The sequence below is a fragment of the Coregonus clupeaformis genome, chromosome 3 (genome assembly GCF_020615455.1).
Source record: "Coregonus clupeaformis isolate EN_2021a chromosome 3, ASM2061545v1, whole genome shotgun sequence".
NCBI lineage: Eukaryota > Metazoa > Chordata > Actinopteri > Salmoniformes > Salmonidae > Coregonus > Coregonus clupeaformis.
Window position 1 is genome coordinate 6,595,188 of NC_059194.1, and position 24,521 is coordinate 6,619,708.

At 45.5% G+C, this 24,521-nt stretch overlaps 1 protein-coding gene across 3 annotated transcripts in view; it reads left to right on the top strand.

Annotated features, from left to right (window-relative positions):
- macrod1 (mono-ADP ribosylhydrolase 1) overlaps positions 1-18,750 on the top strand; it is a 92,534-nt gene extending 73,784 nt beyond the window's left edge. For 2 of the 3 annotated variants that reach the window (XM_041848846.2, XM_041848865.2), the window contains exons 5-10: positions 9,563-9,679; positions 14,165-14,286; positions 14,377-14,407; positions 14,863-14,936; positions 16,536-16,617; positions 18,462-18,750. In XM_041848846.2, the coding sequence (XP_041704780.1) occupies positions 9,563-9,679; positions 14,165-14,286; positions 14,377-14,407; positions 14,863-14,936; positions 16,536-16,617; positions 18,462-18,487 (452 nt within the window). In that variant the 3' untranslated portion in view covers positions 18,488-18,750. Of the gene's footprint in view, positions 1-9,562; positions 9,680-14,164; positions 14,287-14,376; positions 14,408-14,862; positions 14,937-16,535; positions 16,618-16,891; positions 16,924-18,461 lie in introns of all 3 variants that reach the window. The other variant, XM_041848854.2, reaches the window with a different exon arrangement.
- The last annotated feature ends 5,771 nt before the right edge of the window (positions 18,751-24,521 follow it).

A 24,521-nucleotide genomic window follows, 5' to 3' on the forward strand; every position in this document is an offset into this window, starting at 1 on the left:
AATGAAGGAGTCAGGCGCAGGAGGTAAAACACCGAAGTCCAGAGTTTATTCCGTTTACATAAATCAAACACCCAAAGCGTCAAACGAAACTATCACAAGGGAAATATTCCACCTTGGCAATAACAAATGGAAGAGTAGCTCACTCGTTCTCACAATGAAACAATCACTCACAAAGACAAGGGGAACAGAGGGAACACTTATACACATACTAATTAGGGGAATGAGCACCAGGTGTGTGTGATTGACAAGACATGACAAGTGGACTGATGAGAATGGGACCGGCAGTAGCTAGTAAGCCGGTGACGACAAACACCGAAACCTGCCCGAACAAGGAGGGGAGGCAGCTACCACCTCAGACTCCTGGAGCGGACCAGCTACCACCGGCCTGAGGAGAGACACATAAAACGAGGGGTTAATACGGTAATCAGGGGGGAGTAACAACCTGTATGTAACCTCGTTTATTCTCCTCAGGACTTTAAATGGCCCCACAAACCGCGGGCTCAGCTTCCGGCAGGGCAGGCGGAGGGGTAGATTCCGGATCGAGAGCCAGACCCGATCCCCCGGTACGAAAACCGGGGCCTCCCTGCAGTGGCGGTCAGCGTTCGCCTTCTGACGACGCAAGGTGCGCTGGAGGCGAACGTGGGCAGCGTCCCAAGTCTCCTCTGCGCGCCGAAACCAGTCATCCACCGCAGGAGCCTCGGTCTGGCTCTGGTGCCACGGTGCCAGGACCGGTTGGTAACCCAAAACACATTGGAAGGGTGTTAGGTTAGTGGAGGAGTGGCGGAGAGAGTTCTGAGCGTATTCTGCCCATGGCAGGAACACCGACCACTCCCCCGGCCAGTAGGTCCGCAAGAACCTACCCACAACTTGATTCACCCTTTCCACCTGCCCATTACTCTCGGGGTGAAATCCAGAGGTCAGGCTGACCGAGACCCCCAGACGTTCCATGAACGCCTTTCAGACTCTAGACGTGAACTGGGGACCTCGGTCGGACACTATATCCTCTGGTACCCCGTAGTGCCGGAAGACATGAGTAAACAGAGCCTCCGCAGTTTGTAGGGCCATGGGGAGACCGGACAGAGGAAAGAGGTGGCAGGACTTCGAAAAGCGATCCACAACGACCAGGATAGTGGTTTTACCTTGGGAGAGGGGAAGATCAGTAAGAAAATCAATACTAAGGTAAGACCATGGTCGTTGTGGAACTGGTAAAGGTTGTAGCTTACCCGCTGGGAGGTGCCTAGGTGCCTTACTCTGGGCGCACACTGAGCAGGAGGAAACTCACATCCTTAGCCAAGGTAGGCCACCAGTACTTCTCGGTCAGGCAGCGCATTGTACGACCGATACCTGGATGACCAGAGGAGGGTGACGTGTGTGCCCAGTAGATCAGACGATCACGGATAAGCGCAGGCACGTACTGCAGCCCAGCTGGACACTGCGGTGGAGATGGATCTGTGCGTAATGCCTGCGCTATATCCTCGTCCATCTCCCATACTACCGGCGCCACAATGCATGAGGCCGGCAGAATGGGGGTGTTGTCTCTGGGCCTCTCCTCTTTGTCATACAGCCGAGACAGTGCGTCTGACTTCACGTTCTTCGTACCCGGAATGTATGAGAGTGTGAAATCAAACCGGGTGAAGGAGAGGGCCCACCTGGCCTGGCGAGGATTCAGCCTCCTCGCTGCCCGAATGTACTCCAGGTCACGGTGGTCTGTCCAGACGAGGAAAGGGTGTTTCGCCCCTTTGAGCCAATGCCTCCGCACCATCAAAGCTCGGACAACAGCCAGCAGCTCCCGATCATCAACGCCGTAGTTCTGCTCCGCCGAACTGAGCTTCTTCGAAAAGAAGGCACAGGGGCGGCGCTTGGGTGGCGTGCCCGAGCGTTGGGATAAGACAGTGCCTATCCCTACCTCGGACGCATCCACCTCCACTACGAACGGTAGTGATGGATCGGGGTGAGCCAGTACCGGGGCTGAGGTGAACAGACCCCGCAATCTACTGAAGGCCAAATCAGCCTCAGCAGACCAGCAGAGCCGGGACGGCCCACCCTTCAACAAGGAGGTAATGGGAGCTGCGACCTTGCCAAAGCCCCAAATAAACCTCTGATAGTAGTTGGCAAAGCCAAGGAAGCGCTGCACCTCCTTCACCGTGGTTGGAGTCGGCCAATTACGCGCGGCTGAAATGCGATCTCCCTCCATCTCCACACCTGAGGTGGAAATGCGGAATCCGAGGAAGGAGATTGACTGCTGGAAAAACTCACACTTCTCTGCCTTGGCATAAAGATCCTTTTCCAGCAGTCGGACCAGTACCTGGTAGGCCACACAAGCTTACAGAACGGGACCCACGAGTGCTGAAGTGCGTAAAAATTATTGTTCTTGGTTGCAACACTCGCTACAGAGTTCCAAACTGCCTCTGGAAGCAACGTCAGCACAAGAACTGTTCGTCGAGAGTTTCATGAAATGGGTTTCCATGGAGCAGCCGAACTCTAGAGCAGTGGAAATGCGTTCTCTTGAGTGTTGAATCACGCTTCACCATCTGGTAGTCCGACGGGCGAATCTTGGTTTGGCAGGTGTCGGGAGAACGCTACCTGCTCGAATGCATAGTGCCAACTGTTTTTCATGGTTCGTGCTAGGCCCCTTAGTTCCAGTGAAGGGAAATCTTAATGCTACAGCATACAATGACATTCTAGACAATTCTCTGCTTCCAACAGTTTGGGGAAGGCCTTTTCCTGTTTCAGCATGACAATGCCCCTGTGCACAACGCGGGGTCCATACAGAAATGGTTTGTTGAGATTGGTGTGGAAGAACTTGATTGGCCTGCACAGAGCCCTGACCTCAACCCCATCGAACACCTTTGGGATGAATTGGAACGCTGACTGCGAGCCAGGCCTAATCGCCCAACATCAGTGCCCGACCTCACTAATAATCTTGTGGCTTAATGGAAGCAAGTCCCCGCAGCAATGTTCCAACATCTAGTCTATTATCGCAGCAAAGGGAGGACCAACTCCATATTAATGCCCATGATTTTGGAATGAGATGTTAGTCAAGCATACTTTTGGCCATGTAGTGTATCTGGTTCCATACTCAGCTTCTCTCTAATCAATCAATCAATTTTATTTTATATAGCCCTTCTTACATCAGCTAATATCTCGAAGTGCTGTACAGAAACCCAGCCTAAAACCCCAAACAGCTAGTAATGCAGGTGTAAAAGCACGGTGGCTAGGAAAAACTCCCTAGAAAGGCGAAAACCTAGGAAGAAACCTAGAGAGGAACCAGGCTATGAGGGGTGGCCAGTCCTCTTCTGGCTGTGCCGGGTGAAGATTATAACAGAACCATGCCAAGATGTTCAAAAATGTTCATAAGTGACAAGCATGGTCAAATAATAATCAGGAGGATTATACCACCAGATATCTGGTTCCATACTCGCTCCTCTCATCGTGTATCAGCTCTAGATCAACAGAGGACGTGCTTTTTCTCCCATCCTCTATCACTGGCAATCTCACTTTCTCTCTCTCTCCCTCCCTTTCTCTCTCTTCCCTTCTCCCTCCCTATCTCTGTCTCCCCTCGTTCCTCCCCCTCTCTCTCCTCCCCCCCTCTCTCTCTCTCTCCTCTGAGGTTTGATATGGCAGCGTAAAGGTAGGTGCTAATTAGGCAGGTACAGACAGGTCAGGCCTCTAAAGAGAGAGGGAGAGAGAGATGGAGGGAGAGAGAGATGGAGGGAGAGAGAGATGGAGGGAGAGACAGATAAACAAGGGGAAATGTTTGAAAGACAGAGCGAGGGACATAAAGACAGTGAGCAGGAGCTCAGTGGGTGATGAAGTTTATACATTATGATTTGAGGAGAGAAGGGAAACGCTTTGTCCTGCCTACGTCACATTGACAATAGGCCAGTGTGTTTCAACTGTTCAACTGTGTGTCTCACAGTGTGGCTAACAGGAGGCAGGCAGGCAGAGTGGGTAGCTGAGATGAGATGTGGTGTGTGTGTGTGTGTGTGTGTGTGTGTGTGTGCTGTAGTGGGCTGCTGGGGAATAGAATAGAGTGAGATCCATGTCAAAACACCTACACGTACAGTGAGGGAAAAAAGTATTTGATCCCCTGCTGATTTTGTATGTTTGCCCACTGACAAAGAAATGATCAGTCTATAATTGTAATGGTAGGTTTATTTGAACAGTGAGAGATAGAATAACAACAAATAAATCCAGAAAAACGCATTTCAAAAATGTTATAAATTGATTTGCATGTTAATGAGGGAAATAAGTATTTGACCCCCTCTCAATCAGAAAGATTTCTGGCTCCCAGGTGTCTTTTATACAGGTAACGTGCTGAGATTAGGAGCACACTCTTAAAGGGAGTGCTCCTTATCTTAGCTTGTTACCTGTATAAAAGACACCTGTCCACAGAAGCAATCAATCAATCAGATTCCAAACTCTCCACCATGGCCAAGACCAAAGAGCTCTCCAAGGATGTCAGGGACAAGATTGTAGACCTACACAAGGCTGGAATGGGCTACAAGACCATCGCCAAGCAGCTTGGTGAGAAGATGACAACAGTTGGTGCGATTATTCGCAAATGGAAGAAACACAAAATAACTGTCAATCTCCCTCGGCCTGGGGCTCCATGCAAGATCTCACCTCGTGGAGTTGCAATGATCATGAGAACGGTGAGGAATCAGCCCAGAACTACACGGGAAGGTTTGAGTTGCCAAACGTCAGCCTCGAAACCTTAATGACCTGGAGAAGATCTGCAAAGAGGAGTGGAACAAAATCCCTCCTGAGATGTGTGCAAACCTGGTGGCCAACTACAAGAAATGTCTGACCTCTGTGATTGCCAACAAGGGTTTTGCCACCAAGTACTAAGTCATGTTTTGCAGAGGGGTCGAATACTTATTTCCCTCATTAAAAGGCAAATCAATTTATAAAATTTTTGACATGCGTTTTTCTGGATTTTTTTGTTGTTATTCTGTCTCTCACTGTTCAAATAAACCTACCATTAAAATGATAGACGGATCATGTCTTTGTCAGTGGGCAAACGTACAAAATCAGCAGGGGATCAAATACTTTTTTCCTTCACTGTATATAAAAATGCAGCCTTCACTCAGAGTCAATTCAGAGATCTTGTTTTCTTAAGAGACTTTAGCAGATCAGCTAAAAATAAGTTTTGTGCTCGTCAATGCCAGTCAGTACTCTATATACCAGTGGTCGAGATCCAAGGCATTCATAGTCGATCACCAAACATTTCTGTAAAAAACACAATGATAAAGCGTTCCTATTTCAATTTTTTTTCGTTTCATGCTGTTGGTGGTAGGTGCCCTTGATCCAGCAGCCCTAGCACCAGGAAGGCAAAGCGTTCCCATTTTGAACCATTTCATGTGTCTGAAGGTAGAACTCCGCTTACCCGGCAGGCCCAGAGAGCAAATCAAGTGCACCTATAGGCCTACCGCTGCTTTTGTTATGAGTAAGTTGATGTTTAAGTTGTTATTCAGCACTGTCAACACTTTAAGCCATAAAATGCGCGTTCTCCCTACTTCCACTCACGCTACAACCAGCACTGCAGCTGCATTGAAGGAGTATAGCAAAGGGTTCTGATAAGCTAGCTTTGTTATTATTAGCGGCTTGTGGCTTTTTTAATATAGAGGAATATTTCAATTTCTCTGGTCATAGGAGTAACAACATGAATTGGTGCATGAGGCAGAAATAAAGCAATGCAACTTGAGTTTCACCATCAGCTGGAAGAGACTGTCCCCTTTTCTCAGCGGAGGGAGGGAGAGCGAAGGGACGGTGAGTCGGGTGAGAGGCAGCCTCACCGCTGCTCCCTTCCTCCCCTCAGACTGACCATCAGATGTAGGCCATCAGTCCAGTAAAAACAAAAAGCTAATTATTATGCTGTCAGCTGTGCCTCACAAGTAATACAACAAATTATATATTACCAGTGTGATCATATACCATTAAAAAAATATGTATAATTTCAAAATGGTCTGAGAAAAACAACATTGGCAGGGCAATTCAAGCATAGCAATATGCAGTGATAACGTATTGGGCCGTTAGCCTACTGCACAAACCTCATTACTACAGAACTGTTTTTAATTGGTTAATGTTGCATAGGTTTACGTTTTCTAAGTCATGTTTTTAAAAATAAACCCTGAGCGGTAGATCTCGGCTTGCATTTTTGAGCCGGCTTGCAACATCTCTATTACTAAGTAATTGAATATTAGAAAGTATTTGAAAATACTTTCAAATAGTAGGCTATTTATAGGAAATTATTGGAAAATACTTTCACATACTTCCAATAGAAGTAGTTGATTGGGGCCACATTATTTGAAAATACTCAAATACACAGAAAACAAGTATTTAAATAACAAATAATAAACGACATGTGTATTTGAACCCAGGTCTGCCCCCAACACACACACACTATACTGCTGATGTTGCCTTTGAGCTTTGTGTTGGCCGGACTGTCCACCACCAGACCATCCTAAATGTTGCCATGGCAACCATGCTGAAATAAATGATCGTCCCTCTCACTGGGGGACTCTGGGAAAGGCAATATGCCGGCGTTCCGCCCCATTAGTTTAACAGACAGGCTCTGAACCTATCACCGGTCAGCTGGCAAGGTTATCTGCTGCGACTTAGTATTCCGTATGTACAGTAAGTAAGAGCGCATGTGTCTGTGAGTGTAATGGTTTATGTGTGTGTGTGTGTGTGTCTCTGAGTGTGTTTTGCTGAGAAGAGCAGCCTCCCAGCCAGGTAAGCATGGAGCCAATTATCACCTCCTGCTCCTCTAGCTGACAGTGTTTAATGATAAGGGAGGTTGTAGGAAGATGACAGTAAGAGTGGAACACTATCCTGGCAGGTCCCTGAAGCCAACACTCTCACCCCTCCTCTCCTCTCTTCCGCTCACACCCCTCCTCTCTTCTGCTCCGCCTGCACCTCTCCTCTCTCCTGCTCCGCCTGCACCTCTCCTCTCTTCTGCTCCGCCTGCACCTCTCCTCTCTCCTGCTCCGCCTGCACCTCTCCTCTCTCCTGCTCCGCCTGCACCTCTCCTCTCTCCTGCTCCGCCTGCACCTCTCCTCTCTCCTGCTCCGCCTGCACCTCCCCTCTCTCCTGCTCCGCCTGCACCTCTCCTCTCTCCTGCTCCGCCTGCACCTCTCCCCTCTTCTGCTCCGCCTGCACCTCTCCTCTCTTCTGCTCCGCCTGCACCTCTCCTCTCTTCTGCTCCGCCTGCACCTCTCCTCTCTCCTGTGCCGCCTGCACCTCTCCTCTCTCCTGCTCCGCCTGCACCTCTCCTCTCTCCTGCTCCGCCTGCACCCCTCCTGTTTTCTCGTTTCCTCTCACCTGTTGTTTCTTCTTGTTTCCTCTCCTTAACTCTGTTCTTCTCCAACCCTCCTCTTGTTTCCTCTCATTAACTCTGTTCTTCTCCAACCCTCCTCTTGTTTCCTCTCCTTAACTCTGTTCTTCTCCAACCCTCCTCTTGTTTCCTCTCCTTAACTCTATTCTTCTCCAACCCTCCTCTTGTTTCCTCTCCTTAACTCTATTCTTCTCCAACCCTCCTCTTGTTTCCTCTCCTTAACTCTATTCTTCTCCAACCCTCCTCTTGTTTCCTCTCCTTAACTCTAATCTTCTCCAACCCTCCTCTTGTTTTCTCTCCTTAACTCTATTCTTCTCTGTAGCTCAGCTGGTAGAGCACAGCGCTTGTAATGCCAGGGTAGTGGGTTCGATCCCCGGGACCACCCATACACAAAAAAAATGTATGTATGCACGCATGACTGTAAGTCACTTTGGATAAAAGCGTCTGCTAAATGGCATATTTCATATTTCCAACCCTCCTCTCTTTTCTCTTCAATCTTTTCTTCTCCTTATTCTCCTTTCTCCCTCTCTTTGAGTTTTCTTTATTTCTTTCATTGCTATCTTTTTTTCTCTCCATCCTCCACGTCTCTCCTGTCATGCTCTCTACCACGCTCCTCTTCTTTCATTTCTCATGTCTCTCTCTGTTCTTTCCTCTGTTCCTCTCCTCAAGAAGAAGAAGAAAGACAGGATGGAGAAGGATATGAATATGAAAGAAACACAATATGTAGACTCACAAGTTTCCTTCAGTGTTCTCACCAGTAGGGGTTGAATTGTACATGTATAGTACATCACAAAAATTCAGAATACATTTTTTCTTAGGTTAACTTCTTAGTATTCCCATTGAATGACTACAGTCAGCCATTCTGCAGCTTCTGAGAGATATTGTCTTTGTATCTTTGTGTTGTCTTTGAATGGCTGAGAGATATTGTCTTTGTATCTTTGTGTTGTCTTTGTATGGCAGTGAGAGATATTGTCTTTGTATCTTTGTGTTGTCTTTGTATAGTCAAATCGTCTCTGTGTCTGGACTCTGTAGTCTGATAAATGCCGGTTTGTGAGCAGTGGCAGGTGTTTGGAGGTGTATGGTATATAAGCCAGGATCAGAGACGTTTCATACACCCCCACAAATCTTTAGACTGGAGGTTGTGACACACACCACAGACACAAACCACACACACTCACATCACATAACTCTCTGTCAAATACAAGGTCAAACGTAAGGAACTAGAAATTAAAAACGACCTTGCTATGATCATCTTCTTTTCCCATCTCTTCTTTTCCCCGCTCTTATTCTCTAACTATATCCTTATTGGACTGTCTCCCTTCCTTCCATCAAACTATTGATACATCTATGGCTCTCTCCCTCCCTCTCATCTCACCTCCATCCCTCTCTCTCACCCTCCTTTCTTCTCTCTTGGTCTTGTTATAGCACTTGTCCTCTATTTCAGAGTGTGTGAGTGTCGGTCGGTGGGGGTGACTAGCTGTCTGGTGCGTGTCACCTCCAGTTCTATTCACACAGCAGCACTGTAACTAAATGCTGCTTCTCTATCCCCCCAGGGGACCTAGACAGTCAGTGTGTGTGTGTGTGTGTGTGTGTGTGTGTGTGTGTGTGTGTGTGTGTGTGTGTGTGTGTGTGTGTGTGTGTGTGTTTCTCAGACAGTCAGTCAGCCACCGTACCCTGCCTTCCACCCTTACAGTCACAGGGTGATAATGTATGACACAGTGGCAGAGCAGGGCGATAATGTATGATGTGCCTGGAAAGAGATTTAACCCAACCCAACACACTGAACTCACACACACACCCCCCACAGTTCCAGTCCCATATGGAGCAGAGTTGTTAGAGCTGTAATGAGGGGTGCTGTGCACTAATGATTGTTAGTTCAATGATCATGGGAAAGAGATTACAAATTGTCTCCCAAATCAAATAATAATTTCTCTCGATTTAGATAGCGTTAACTGACATGGTTCATCAGTAGTGAAGGGTGCCACAACGGGAGCTGGTGTGTGTATGTATGTGTGTGTGTGTGTGTGTGTGTGTGTGTGTGTGTGTGTGTGTGTGTTTGTATGCATGTAAATGATATCTCACCCCTCCTCTCACATTAACAATTAACAATGCACAGGCAATTGTCAATTCACTTCATACCTCATTTACAAAATTTTTGTTGACAGTTTATGCAAACTGTACAAATATTCACTCCTCACTTTTCTCTCTTCCCCCTCTCCTCAGTGGATGGTGCGATCCACCGTACGGCCGGTCCCCTCCTGAGGTCCGAGTGTGCTGAGCTTCGAGGGTGTGAGACGGGAGAGGCTAAGATTACGGGGGGCTATGGCCTGCCTGCCAAGTGTGAGTCCATGAGGAGATGATATCACAGCTATACATCTCTATCACACAGGGTGGTCTTATAAAATACTAGATTGTAGGATATACGGCCTGTTTCACACAGAGTGAATTATAACACCACCATCCCTTTGGACATCTTTCCAACCAATAAAGGTAATTGATACAGGTTATATCACAGAGTGAATTATAACATATTCACTGCATATGGTGTTAGACATCCCTACCCTCCATCTCTCCTTCCTCTCTCCCTCTTTTGTCATTCACTCCCTCCTTCCTTTGTTCTCCCCCTCTCTCCTCCCTCCCTCTTTTCTCCCATCTCCTGGTGTGGATGCAGTAATTATGTGGTTGGTCTGACTGTGTTTAGAGATTCATACGCTCTTTAATGTATTCACTTAGCTGTGATGTCCTCCATTATGTGTGTGTGTGTCTTTGTGTGTGTGTTTGTGTGTGTGTGTCTTTGTCTCTCTGCTTGTTGTTGTCCTTGGTTGAATGCGTGTGCGTGAGTGTTAAAAGCATGGTGGTAGACTGTTCGATACCAGCTTTCAGCTTTTTGTTGTTGTTGAGTTAAACTTCACAGTGGGAGAAAGAGTACAGCAGGAGACCAATAGACTGAGAAGACTGAGAGGGAATAGATGAGAGGAAAGAGTGAGTGAAAATGGAGGGTGGGAGGAAGGAGTGAGTGAAAATGGAGGGTGGGAGGAAGGAGTGAGTGAAAATGGAGGGTGGGAGGAAGGAGTGAGTGAAAATGGAGGGTAGGAGGAAGGAGTGAGTGAAAATGGAGGGTAGGAGGAGGAGTGAGTGAAAATGGAGGGTGGGATGAAGGAGTGAGTGAAAATGGAGGGTGGGAGGGTTGATGACTAGGGAATTAGAATGAGATGAGCTGTTGTCACAGTGCCTAATTTTCTCACTATATCATTCAATGTGTTTGTTTGTGTGTGTGTGCGTGTGTGTGTGTGTTTGAGTGTGATGGTGTGAGTTTATGTGTCTGGTGGTGACTACGACAGTGTCTCAGCCTGTCAACAGCTCAGTTCTACTTCATTCTCGCCTACAGAGACGATCTGTCATTGTGCGACATCAGACAGTTCAGACACAATGATCACAGGCCTGTTTAAACACAGTGACATAGCCCATAAGACTCTGATTAAAAGTAGTGCACTATATAGGGAATAGGGTGCCATTTGGGACGTAGACACAGTCAGTGTCCCTGTGGTACAGGCCTGCTGGGGCGTCGCACTCTGTAGCACACACAGCCTGAAGAGCACAGCATGATCAACCAACAGAGAGATACTAAACACAGCCATCCATTAACTAACAGCCCCTAACAGGTTAACTGCCTCAGACTGTTAACCACCATTAACTGGAGCTGCATTCAATCAAGACTCCAGTCTAACAGCCCTGGAAGAATGGTGGAGAAAAGGAGAAAAATGGAGAGAGGGGGAGAGAGAAAGAGAATCTGGCAGAATGACGTAAGAGCGTCAGGCAGAGTGTGTGTGTTTGTTGTTGTTAGAGTAGGGAACCTTTGGCAGGTCGACCAGACAGCCACAGCCCCAGAGCCCACCTGTGTACCGATACTGCAGTGTTACCGTGTCAAAACCACAGAGAGTCAGCAACACACACCAGGGAGGGAGAGCGCAAAGGAGAGAAGGTGCTAGAAGGAGTGAGAGGGAGGGATTGTTTCGTCACCACTGCCAGTTATCCTCCCTCACCTCATCCCTCCATCCTCCCTCAGTAACATTTCCCTCAGTGGCCAATTATTAATAATTAAAATCTTCACCACAAACCTAACAAACACCCTCACCCTCTTCTCCAAGACCTCTTCCCCCTCTCCCCCTCTCCTTCTCATCTACACATCTCCTTTACCTGCTTTCTTTCTCCCAGTTCCCTCTCTTCCACTTAGCCTATCTCCTTCCTTCGCTCTCCTCTCTTTTGCCTCCTCTCTCTTCTTCTCCTCAGTTTATATCTCCCTCTGTTATTGATATTGATAGTTACTTGTGTATTAGCTAGGGAGCCAAGGCTTAGGGCTAAAGATGCACCATGAAGTTAATTCTCCTCCTTTCTTTCTTTCTTTCTTTCTTTCTTTCTTTCTTTCTTTCTTTCTTTCTTTCTTTCTTTCTTTCTTCTTCTTCTTCTTCTTCTTCTTCTTCTTCTTCTTCTTCTTCTTCTTCTTCTTCTTCTTCTTCTTCTTCTTCTTCTTCTTCTTCTTCTTCTTCTTCTTCTTCTTCTTCTTCTTCTTCTTCTTCTTCTTCTTCTTCTTCTTCTTCTTCTTCTTCTTCTTCTTCTTCTTCTTCTTCTTCTTCTTCTTCTTCTTCTTCTTCTTCTTCTTCTTCTTCTTCTTCTTCTTCTTCTTCTTCTTCTTCTTCTTCTTCTTCTTCTTCTTCTTCGTGATTACGGTTAATCTAGCTAACAGCAGATCTGTTGCTCTAGGTGTTGCTTTGTACTGCAGGCTCCAGACTGGGTGGTGGTGTTAATACATTCACTTAATTCATTCAATGTAAAAAAAAAAGTGGTTTGGTGTGGTTCTGAGAAAAGAGAGGGAAGGAGAATGTCTTTTAAGCTCTGTTTAGGAAAATTATGTCAGATCCTTTTATCATTGTGATTTTGTTCCTCTCCGTCACCCTGTTTCTCGCTCTGTCTCTCCTTGGATGGTTGTTTAGAATAACTCCTCTCCTCAAGAGGGAGCCGAGGGGCCCTCTGGGCTTTAAGGAGCAGAGCTGGGGCCTTTCTTTGTGCCGAAACCTGGGCCTGGATTTAGTGCCCTTTCTGCTTCACTGAGCACAAACTAAGGCCTGACACCCAGAGGGTCGCCTAGAATGGGAGTTAAAAAGGAGCGAGACAGATGGGAGCGAAGAGAAAGGAATGGAAGAGAATGGGAGGATAGAGAAAGAAAGAGGTGGAGGAGGGACGGAAGTTTTGAATAAAAGGCAATCGCAGTGACTCTCAGGTAAGAAGTCAGTGTCCAGGACAGAGGGGAGGTGTCAGGGGGATGAAAGTAGAAGTGACACAACAGGCCGGTTGAATCGCCAGGATAATAGGAGGAATATGGCACAAAGGAAAAGTAGGAGTGGGTGTCACTGGATCGCATGGCGTTCAGTTTTCTTTCGGGTTCGGGCTAGCATGACGACCACATATAAAAGAGGATGTGCACACACTCTCACACACACACACACACACACACACACACACACTGAACTGTATGATCCACGCATGGTCAACTATGTATCATGTCCAACCCTCTCCTCTCATTCCCATCTCTCTCTGTCTCTCTCTCTCAAACTCTCTCTCTCTCTCTCAGTAATATGTGCCTGACTCAGGTGATGTATGGGGAAACTAAACAAACAGAAGATCGATAATGTAAACAACAGTGGAGAGAGGCAGTAAATTACACCCTACAGACAGCACTGTCTGCCAGAGGGGGAGGTAGAGAGGGAGGGAGGGAGGGAGGTAGAGAGGGAGGGAGGGAGGGAGGGAGGGAGGGAGGGAGGGAGGGAGGGAGGGAGGAGGGTAGAGAGCGAGGGAGAAAGGGAAGTGTAGAAAGGAAGGATGGAGACAGGGACAACAATTAAAGAGTAGAGAAGTAGTGCGGAAATTATGAATTGGAGTGAAAAACAAAGGAGAGTATTGTGTTTTTAGATTTGGAGGATGAAGGCAGTTGGACTCTATTTGATGGGGTCAGTCAGACTCAGTGCTATGGTGTGGTGGTGGCTCAGAGGCTGAGTCCCTGACGTTTATCACACTGACATGCAGATAGATGGCCACCATAAATGACCATACTCTGAACCTTGAGTCATGTTGGGCTTTTAACTGGAGTACTGTGATGGTTGACCTTTGTGTTACTAACAGAGGCCACAGCCCCCCTTAGCCCCCCTCTAACCACCACTAACCCACCCAGACCCCCAAAGGTCCCCTCGCTCTTGACTGAGGCTCAGTGCACAGGGCTAATGTACTCTGTGACAAGCCAGCCCAGAGGGAAAAGGGCTTTAGTTTAGTAATAGATTGATGCAGTGTTCCTGTTGGGATTGTGTTCAGAATACCAGAGTAGTGCAGTGTGTTGATTGCAGTGTGCTGTAAATTAACTTAATCTCTCTCTTCTCTTCTCTTCTCTTCCCCTCTCTCTCTCTCTCTCTCCTCTCTCTCGCTGTCTCTCTGTCTCTCTCTCTGTCTCTCTCTCTGTCTCTCTCTCTGTCTGTCTCTCTGTCTCTGTCTCTCTGTCTCTCTGTCTGTCTGTCTCTCTGTCTCTGTCTCTCTCTCTCTCTGTCTGTCTGTCTGTCTGTCTGTCTGTCTGTCTGTCTGTCTGTCTGTCTGTCTGTCTCTCTCTCTCTCTCTCTCTCTCTCTCTCTCTCTCTCTCTGTCTGTCTCTCTGTGTCTCTCTCTCTCTGTCTGTCTCTCTGTGTCTCTCTGTCTCTCTCTCTCTGTCTCTCTCTCCGTCTGTCTCTCTGTCTGTCTCTCTCTCCGTCTGTCTCTCTGTCTGTCTCTGTCTGTGTGTTCCAGATGTGATCCACACAGTGGGGCCCATAGCGATGGGGGAAGTGGGGGAGGAGGAGAGGAGCCGCCTCAGGGACTGCTACCATCACAGCCTGGAGAAGGCCACCGACACCAAGCTACGCACTGTGGTGAGGGGGGCGGGAGAGATAGAAGGGTTATTATCATGAATCAGTTTTAAATGTGTTTTCTCTGTTTTACACTGTGTTTTATTCCTGCAGGCGTTCCCTTGCATCTCCACTGGAATCTACGGTTAGTCAACAAAAGTGTTTGTTTGTGTGTGTTCTCTGTGTGTGTGTTGTCGTGTTTTCCAGAGTTTACAGAGGGGTGAATTGAGTTCAGTACACTAGATATCATTTTTCAGTAGAAAGGGGTTGAGATTAGACAGGCAGATTAACAGAGATTAGGGATGAGATGGTGTCAGCTGGGATGTAATCCCTCCATTTGCTGCTGGCGAGTTTAGCGATGGCAGCGCTCCAAGACTCCCCAGGGTTTCTGACTAGTGTTCTTCACACGGAGCTCAGAGAAGGTCAAACTCAATGAAACTGTCACAATATAGATATAGTTTAGAGTTAAATGCTGATTTGTGTGAAGAGAGTAGACAGCCACTCGATTAGCTGGTCCAAACAAATGGTTATTTCTCTAATTGTATTGATTCTAGAGAGATCTTGGCCACCCATAACACAGTACTCTCTGTTTGTGTCTAGGATACCCACCTGAGCAGGCTGTGCATGTCGCATTGGACACTGTCAGAAAGTACCTGGATGAACACCATGAGAAGGTGTGTGTGCTCTTGTTTGTGTTTGTGTGTGTGTCTAATTTATTTTTTTCCTTTCCTTCTGGTATTCTGTCTCACAGCTGTTGTTTTGGTTTTCTGGAGAGAGTCAGGAGAGGGCGGACTGAGACAACACACACACACACACACACACACACACACACACACACACACACACACACACACACACGTGGCCAAGTCTGTGTTTTAATTGGCTCCTGACGGGCTTAGAGGACTAATATACACACCTTCTCCTGACAGAAGAGAGAGAGGGAACTGAGAAAACAGGAATAGATGACTGGAGGGAAGTTAGTTGAGAAAGAATGGAACATTCAGAAAACTTTCTTCTCGTCTGTCGCCTGTCTGTTATCTTCACTACCTGCTGGGCCCTTCATCTTCTTCATCATTCACTCCTTCCTCCACGTCCTCTTTCTCCACGTCCTCTTTCTCCACGTCCTCTTTCTCCACGTCCTCTTTCTCCACGTCCTCTTTCTCCACGTTCTCTTCTCCACTTCCTCTTTCTCCACGTCCTCTTTCTCCACGTTCTCTTTCTCCACGTTCTCTTTCTCCACTACCTCTTCTCCACTTCCTCTTCTCCACGTCCTCTTTCTCCACTTCCTCTTTCTCCAGTTCTCAGATGTATATTATTTTTAGTGATCAAATTATTTATTACTTATTTTAGTTATAATAGTTGACACAACACAACAGCATGAGATATCTACATATTAAACAAAAAGGAAGAGGCTGTCTCTAAATTCATAGTTCTAAAAATATTGTCTCTCCTATTTTGACATCCAGATTCTGATGTATTGTCAATGTTCCTCTGCATTCTCCCAGCGTCAGTACATCTGACTGTTTTTACCTGATGCCAATAACATCTGTTTCCTACCAAACCCTATGATATATACTGTATATATAATGGTAGCTTCTGCTGGATCTGTGGCCTAATTGTAGTGGAGTGAAGCAGCATCCAGCTCTGCTCCAGTCCAAACAATGACTTAATGGCACTGTGTGGATCTGTTCATTGAGTAATGAGGATGTGAAGGGATGGGAGGGTCCACTGCCAGCCGCAGGGTACCTGGCTTATAGAAGTCAGTGCTGGTTATTATTAACAGTGTTGTTCTGATATCGTAGAGATTTTCCTCTGGGCTGATGAAGTCATAGGCCGGAGATATATATATATGAAAATAATTTGTTTAAAATATTTAGCATCGCTTCTGAAGATTAGATCAACTTTATAGTACATTTATAGCAGGGGTAGGTAACATCCGGCCCGCGGGACCAATCTGTCCCGCAAGCCATTCAATCTTTTTTTTTTGAGGGGGGGTAATTATTATTTTGGGTTAAAAAACACTCCAGGCGTCTCTTGAACGTCTGAAACTAGATAGAAAGTATGTAGAAATACTAATGGAGCTATACGTTTTCAAATAACTGCAATTTTTCTGGCTCACAAATTGCTTTTGACTAACAAATTGTTCCAAAAAGAAAATCTGTGCTGCCCTCCGCTGAATTTTGATATCCTGATGTGGACCTCGAGACAAAATGATTGCCTACCCCTGATTTATACAGATGTTTTGTGTGTGTGTGTGTGTGTGTGTCATACAGCTGGACAGAGTGATCTTCTGTGTGTTCCTGCCCACTGATAAGGAGCTCTACCTGAAAAACCTCCCTCTGTACTTCCCTCCCGGTGAGTCAACACACACACACACACACACGCACACACACACACACACACACACACACACACACACTGACACCATACAGATCCTACACAGCCAAATCATCACCTCTGACTCATTTGACACCAGTGGGAGTAGCTAGTAGTAAACACTGGTTTGCTTTGGTAACACCACTCCATGTAAAAGGACTTGTCATGATGACTCCATACCTGGAGCTACAGTACTGACAGGTCTCTTAGCCAATCATCTCTCTTTACCCCTTATCTTTGTACCCGCCCTTAGCCTGCTGATCAGAGCGCCCTGTTCGAACACAGGTAACACGCATGGTGTGGAGTAGAGGTGTGTCATGTGTGTCACTAGCTGTAGCTGTAGCTATGGCAGCGATGGTAGTTTAGCTATCAAGGGTCTAACAGTGATTGAACTTATCGTGCTGTGGTGTTTGTGGAACCCTTCTGTAGTTTCCTTACTCCTAACCTAGACCCTTTCCTAACCAACTGGCAATGTAACAGACTGTATAAATTGTGCTGTGCTAGTATCTTAGAAGAAGTCTAACCAAGGATCCCCATAGATTTAGGCTAGCCTTGAGGTGAATATTCGCTGTTCAAACTGACTGTGTCGAATATTGTACCCGTCTTTTCCTGTGAGAGATGTATGGTGTGATTCGGGTTGAATGATTGTGGTTAACCCTCTCACCCCTGCTTGTGTTGACAGATATTACTCTCACAGTATAATACATTATGTATATTACACTGAACAAAAATATAAATGCAACATGCAGCAATTTAAAAGATTGTACTGAGTTACAGTTCATAAAAGGAAATCAGTCAATTGAAATAAATAAATTAGGCCCTAATCTATGGATTAGTGGTCAGATACCTTAAAAAAAAAAAGTAGGGGCGTGTATCAGAAAACCAGTCAGTATATGGTGTGACCACTATTTGCCTCATGCAGCACGACATATCTCCTTCACATAGAGTTGATCAGACTGTTGAGTGTGGCCTGTGGAATGTTGTCCCACTCTTCAATGGCTGTGCGAAGTTGCTGGATATTGGCGGGACCTGGAACACGCTGTCTACACGTCGATCCGGAGCATCCCAAACATGCTCAATGGGTGACATGTCTGGTGAGAATGCAGGCCATAGAAGAACTGGGACATTTTCAGCTTCCAGGAATTGTGTACAGATCCTTTCAACATGGGGCAGTGCATTATCATGCTGAAACATGAGGTGATGGTGGCGGATGAATGGCATGACAGTGGGTCTCAGGATCTCATCATGGTATCTCTGTGCATTCAAATTGCCATTGATAAAATGGTCTGCGGTTGTGAGGCCGGTTGGACATACTGCCAAATTCTCTAAAACAACATTGGAGGCAGCTTATGGTAGAGAAATTAACATTGAATTCTCTGGCAACAGCTCTGATGGACATTCCTGCAGTTAGCATGCAAATTGCACGCTCCCTCAAAACTTGAGACATCTGTGGTATTGTGTTTTTAGAGTGGCCTTTTATTGTCCCCAGCACAAGGTGCACCTGTGTAATGATCATGCTGTTTGATATGCCACACCTGTCATGTGGATGGATTATCTTGGCAAAGGAGACATGCTCACTAGCAGAGATATAAACAACTTTATGTACAACATTTAAGAGAAATAAGCTTTTTTTGCATATGGAACATTTCTGGGATCTTTTATTTCAGCTCATGAAACATGGGACCAACACTTTACATGTGGCGTTTATATTTTTTGTTCAGTATGTATATATATATAATGTCTTACAACACGTTATGTTATATGCAGTCATGGCTACTGGATTTCACAGGTTTCTGATACACCTTGTTCTGTCTTTCCCATAGGCTCACCTGTGAAGAGTAAACTCTGAAAGAGTGACGTGTGGTGTTGTTGCTGTGGGTTGTGCAATAATGCTGCTCACTACATGCAAGATCTTCCTCCTCTTCATCTCTCCTCCCCCCCCCGCCTCTGCACTAGAGAAGACCGGGATGCATATCTAAACGTCTTGACGCTGGATGAATTTCTATAACCGAATAAACTGCTTTATTATCAATGAAAACAGGCTTTTGACCAAACTTATCTGAAGAGCTGTATGTACATGTGTGTTTGAATAATTAAATGTTGGGGGACTTTCCCGTGTGTGTGTGTGTGTGTGTGTGTTTGTGTGTGTGTGTGTGTGTGTGTGTGTGGACTCGTTTAACTATACTTGTGGGGACCAGAAGTCTGGGGACATTTTGTTTGTCCCCACAAGGTCAAATGCTATTTCTAGGGGGTTTAGGGTTAGGATCTAGGGTTAGTTTTAGGGTTAGGAGCTAGAGTTAGGGTTAAGGTTAGGTTTTTGGGTTAAGGTTAGGGTTAGGGTACAGTTTAGGGTTAGGAAAAATAGGATTTTGAATGGAACTGAATTGTGTGTCCCCACAAGGTTTGTTGTACAAGACTGTGTGTGTGTGTGTTTGTGTAGAATAAGAAGCTAATTAAAAGAGATCACAGAGGATTACGTGTTGGCATTTTGGAGGATTGGATTGGATTCACTGAGTTTGTGTCAGGTGGGACCACTACCAGTGAGTCCTTCCGTCTTTAGTGTGTGTGTGTGTGTGCAAGTCAGCGTGTGTGTACGCGTACATGCGTTAGAGTGTGTGCGTTTGTGTGTCTGACTGAGTGCGTCTGCCTACTTGAAAATGTGTGTGTGTGTGTGTGTTGCCATTCTCAGACAGACCAGGTGGTGGTTTGTTTGTTTGAAATGAAATGCCAGTTTGTTCCTGTCAAACCACCCTGTGCTCCCTCTTTCATGTTTTGACAACTTTCTTTATTGATTTTCACATTTTCACAAAACTACATAAGCAAACAGCAAACCATAGCAACGCTGACAAGAGGGCCCCTCTTTTATAACCCCAGCAATCATTAAAACTCTCCTATTGTCACTAGCTTTCTGAAGTTTTCTTTTAGCTAAGAGAGGGAGGGAGGGAGGGGAGGGGGGAAGGGATGAAAGAAGGGAGGAAGAGAGATGGAGGTAGGGACAGGGAAAATACAAGAATTGAGAAGAGAGAGATAGGGAGGGAGGAATCGAGGGAGAGGAGAGGTAAATGGAGCTGGAGGTAGAGGGAAAAGAGAGGGGAGACAGAGACAGAGGAGGGGTGGAGGGAAAGCATGACGAACCCATATGAAGGCCTCTCAGTTTTTAATAAGCAGACAGCAGATAGTCTACGACCAGTCACTGAATAATTAGACTGAGAGGATGAGGGTGAGAGAGAGAGCGAGAGAGAGGGATGAGAAGGGAGCAGTGGCGGCTCCTGAAAAAATTCTCAGGAGGGGCAATTTTTCTGATGATTTAGGTGACCTACACACATTTAAAAAAAGATATGTCCAGCAACAACATGAAGACAGGGGCAGCATATAAGTCAATACCAGAAGCATTTATTGACTGATCTCAAAAGTGTTGGCTTACCAGGGTTGGTGGAGCCCTCAGTTTCATCTTTGCCTCGCAAAGCTAACTCAAACACTCCGCAAAACTTCACACACTGGATTAGCCGGCTGAGGATGTGGCGGTTCTTGCTAATGTCGTAGTAAATATATTTGTTATAGTGAATATGGAATATGATATGTTGAGTAAAATGTTGTGCTAAGATCTATTTAGGTCAGGAGCTGGTTATAAGTTATGTTCCTATCCAATAACAATGGACAAAAGGGTCCTATCTTGTCAGCCTTGTCAGCAGGTGGCCAAGGACAACACCCACGCCATAGGCCTCTCAGTTCTTCCAACTCACGAGTTCTTGCTCTGAGGACACACACACACACAAACACACACACACACACACACATCATCACTGTTAAACACACACACACACACACATCATCACTGTTAAACACACACACACACACAAAAATCCCCTCTCTTAGGCTGAACATTTGAAGACAGAGAACCCGACTCAGAGCCAATGCAACAGTGACAGTAGCCTGGAGGGGACCTCGCCCAACTCATCAGGACCAATCAGAAGATCAGAACTACTAGATTGAACCTACTTCATTTATTGCATAAAATGTCTGCACACAATGTTTCGGGGCTCTCTTCAGATAATAATAATAATAATAATATGCCATTTAGCAGACGCTTTTATCCAAAGCGACTTACAGTCATGCGTGCATACATTTTTGTGTATGGGTGGTCCCGGGGATCGAACCCACTACCTTGGCGTTACAAGCACCATGCTCTACCAGCTGAGCTACAGAAAGTGGATACTCATGGATGCGCATTGCAATTGTAAAATGTCAACACAATTGGAGACACCACGTCATTTTTGGAGACATGTTATTGACAGTAAACTATTGTAGATGCGACTGCTAACTAAATAAAACATTTTAGCTGGCTAGCTAATCATCTTAGCTAAATGTGGGGCAAACAATTCAGTTATTTACCGTTAATTTGAGGGATTGGGGTGAAAGAAATCGAGTTACATAGTGATACTTTACGATATACTGTATTGACAATATCGCAATATTTTAGCGCTAGTTGGCTGTACCTGCACCAAAACACCATTATTGTTCCTTCATAGCTTGTTCTCAATCTTTTCACATTGGGAGCCAATTTGTTTTCAGCACTTTTATTTCCATGACTGATCAAAACTCGTTCTCATGGCTTTCTGATCCCTCTGCAACAGACATATGGTGCGCAATAAAATCACAGTATCGAATCGCAATACGTATAGAATCATGAGACTCGCAATGCTGATGCATATATCTTATCGTGAGGTTCCTGGCAATTCCCAGCCCAAGTTCATTTGCCACAACAAATCTCTTCGCTAGCAAACGCAATGTGTCTCCAGCAATGTTTACTTTTTTGACGTTCTATGGCATCTCCACTTTCCAAGCATATATGACCACATGTAATATTTTGGTAAGTGATGCAAATAGTGAACTATGTAGGGCCAGGATGTAAAATATATGTAGCTGCAGCAATTTCTCTTATCTGATATGGTAAGTAATGGGGCTTGATTTATAGCTCCCTAAGAGTTTGACGAACGGGTCCGTGAACGCGATTGCAGATATCTTTACCTCTGAATAAACTGCCTTATATTATACAATTATCCACCTTGTCCAAAAGTCTCTACTTTTTCTCCGTTCTCCAGTAAACTTGTTTTATCAACAATAGTAAGGTTCAATGACACAGAAAGCAGTTCAATGTCGGGGTACAGTCGCTCTCTTACCAGGATCGCGGTCCGCTCTGACCAGGGTGAAGGTGGCCGGCTCCACCTCTCTGCCAGCAGCGTTTTCATTATTTAGTCCGTTCGTAGCGGGTATGTACACGATCAACAAGATCAGTCCAAAACCGAAGATCAGTCCAAAGCAGAATGTTTGCAGAATGTTTGTAAACTAAGTCTACAAATTAAAAAACATAAAATAACGCCACACTGCAGGTCGCAACATAGACGCTGATAGCCGCCATTGTCTTAGTTACGTTCAACGTTACGTCACGTATGACGAAAGCGCGTAAGTGCATGCACACAGACACCCATAGAGAATGTATTGAAAGCTTTGAAATGTGAAAAAAATAGATTTTACATGACAGGCTATGAGAGACTTCTGGGCGATTTTCAACCTGACTGAAATCGCCCAAAAAACGGGCGGGGCCATTTGAAGCACTACTTTAGCCTGAATTGACATTTAGTGGCTGGCAGATCAGACGTGAACACTGATAACTGCTGTTGCCGTGATATAATTTTTTATAAATTTATAAAAAAAAAATATAATTTTTTTTTTTTTTTTTTTTTTTTTATTGATTAGAAAAAAAATCCCTTCCTTTTCCCGTTTGGCAGTGCGTCGCCCATATCGCCCTATTGAACAAGCCGTCCCTGGAAGGGAGTGAGACTCATTATCCCCAACCAGATTTCGTCACTCTCTCTTTTTCTCTCTCTTTCTCTCCCTCGCAAATTTAATCAGTCTCTCGTAAAATGACAAATGAAGCCCAATTACACTAACTATATCGTTAACTTAAAGCTCCATTTGCTGTCATTTCTCATAACAGACCCTGATAATTATGTAGGCTCATCAATAAAGTTGTCTCTCAAATCAAAATCTAATCAAATTGTATTTGTCACATCATGTGCCGAATGCTTGCTTAGGAGCCCTTCCCAACGATGCAGAGTAAAATGAAAATAGTAACACAAGGAATAAAACACACAAGAATGGAGCTATATACAGGGAGTACAAGGTATTTTAGGTAGATATGTACAGTGCCTTCAGAAGGTATTCATACACCTTGACTTATTCCACATTGTGTTGTGTTACAGCCTGAATTCAAAATGGATTTAAATACCCCATAATGACAAAGTGAAAACATGAAATATCTCATTTACATAAGTTTTCACACCTCTTTACTATGACACTCCAAATTGAGCTCAGGTGCATCCAATTTCCTTTGCTCATCCTTGAGATGTCGCTACAACTTGATTGGAGTCCACCTGTGGCCAATTCAATTGTTCGGACATGATTTAGAAAGAAACACCTGTCTATACAGTGCATTCGGAAAGTATTCAGACCCCTTGACTTTTTCCACATTTTGTTACGTTACAGGCTTATTCTAAAATTGATTAAATTGTTTTTTTCCTCATCAAACTACACACAATACCCCATAATGACAAAGCAAAAACTGTTTTTTTTTTTTTTTATCTTGCAAATGTATTAAAAACTATAAAAGTAATTTCAAAAATACCTTATTTACATAAGTATTCAGACCCTTTGCTATGAGACTTTGTTGAAGCACCTTTGGCAGCGATTACAGCCTCGAGTCTTCTTGGGTATGACGCTACAAGCTTGGCACACCTGCATTTGGGGAGTTTCTCCCATTCTTCGTTGCAGATCCTCTCAAGCTCTGTCAGGTTGGATGGGGAGCATCGCTGCACAGCTATTTTCAGGTCTCTCCAGAGATGTTCAATCGGGTTAAAGTCCGGGCTCTGGATGGGCCACTCAAGGACATTCAGAGACTTGTCCCGAAGCCACTCCTGAGTTGTCTTGGCTGTGGGCTTAGGGTCGTTGTCCTGTTGGAAAGTGAACCTTCACCCCAGTCTGATTTCCTGAGCGCTCTGGAGCAGGATTTCATCAAGGATCTCTCTGTACTTTGCTCTGTTCATCTTTGCCTCGATCCTGACTAATCTTCCAGTCCTCGCCACAGAAAAACATCCCCACAGCATGATGCTGCCACCACCATGCTTCACCGTAGGGATGATGCCAAGTTTCCTCCAGACGTGACGCTTGGCATTCAGGCCAAAGAGTTCAATTTTGGTTTCATCAGTCTTTAGTCTTTAGGTGCCTTTTGGCAAACTCCAAGCAGGCGGTCATGTGCCTTTTACTGAGGAGTGGCTTCCGTCTGGCCACTCTACCATAAAGGCCTGATTGGTGGAGTGCTGCAGAGATGGTTGTCCTTCTGGAAGGTTCTCACATCTCCACAGAGGAACTCTGGAGCTCTGTCAGAGTGACCATCGTGTTCTTGGTCACCTCCTTGACCAAGGTCCTTCTCCCCCGATTGTTCAGTTTGGCCGGGCGGCCAGCTCTAGGAAGAGTCTTGGTGCTTCCAAACTTCTTCCATTGAAGAATGATGGAGGCCACTGTGTTCTTGGCGACCTTCAATGCTGCAGAAATGTTTCGATACTCTTCCCCAATCCTGTCTCGGCGCTCTATGGACAATTCCTTCGACCTCATGGCTTGGTTTTTGCTCTGACATGCACTGTCAACTGTGGGACCTTATATAGACAGGTGTGTGCCGTACCAGATCATGTCCAATCAATTGACTTTACCACAGGTGGACTCCAATCAAGTTGTAGAAACATCTCAAGGATGATCAATGGAAACAGGATGCACCTGAGCTCAATTTCGAGTCTCATAGTAAAGGGTCTGAATACTTATATGAATAA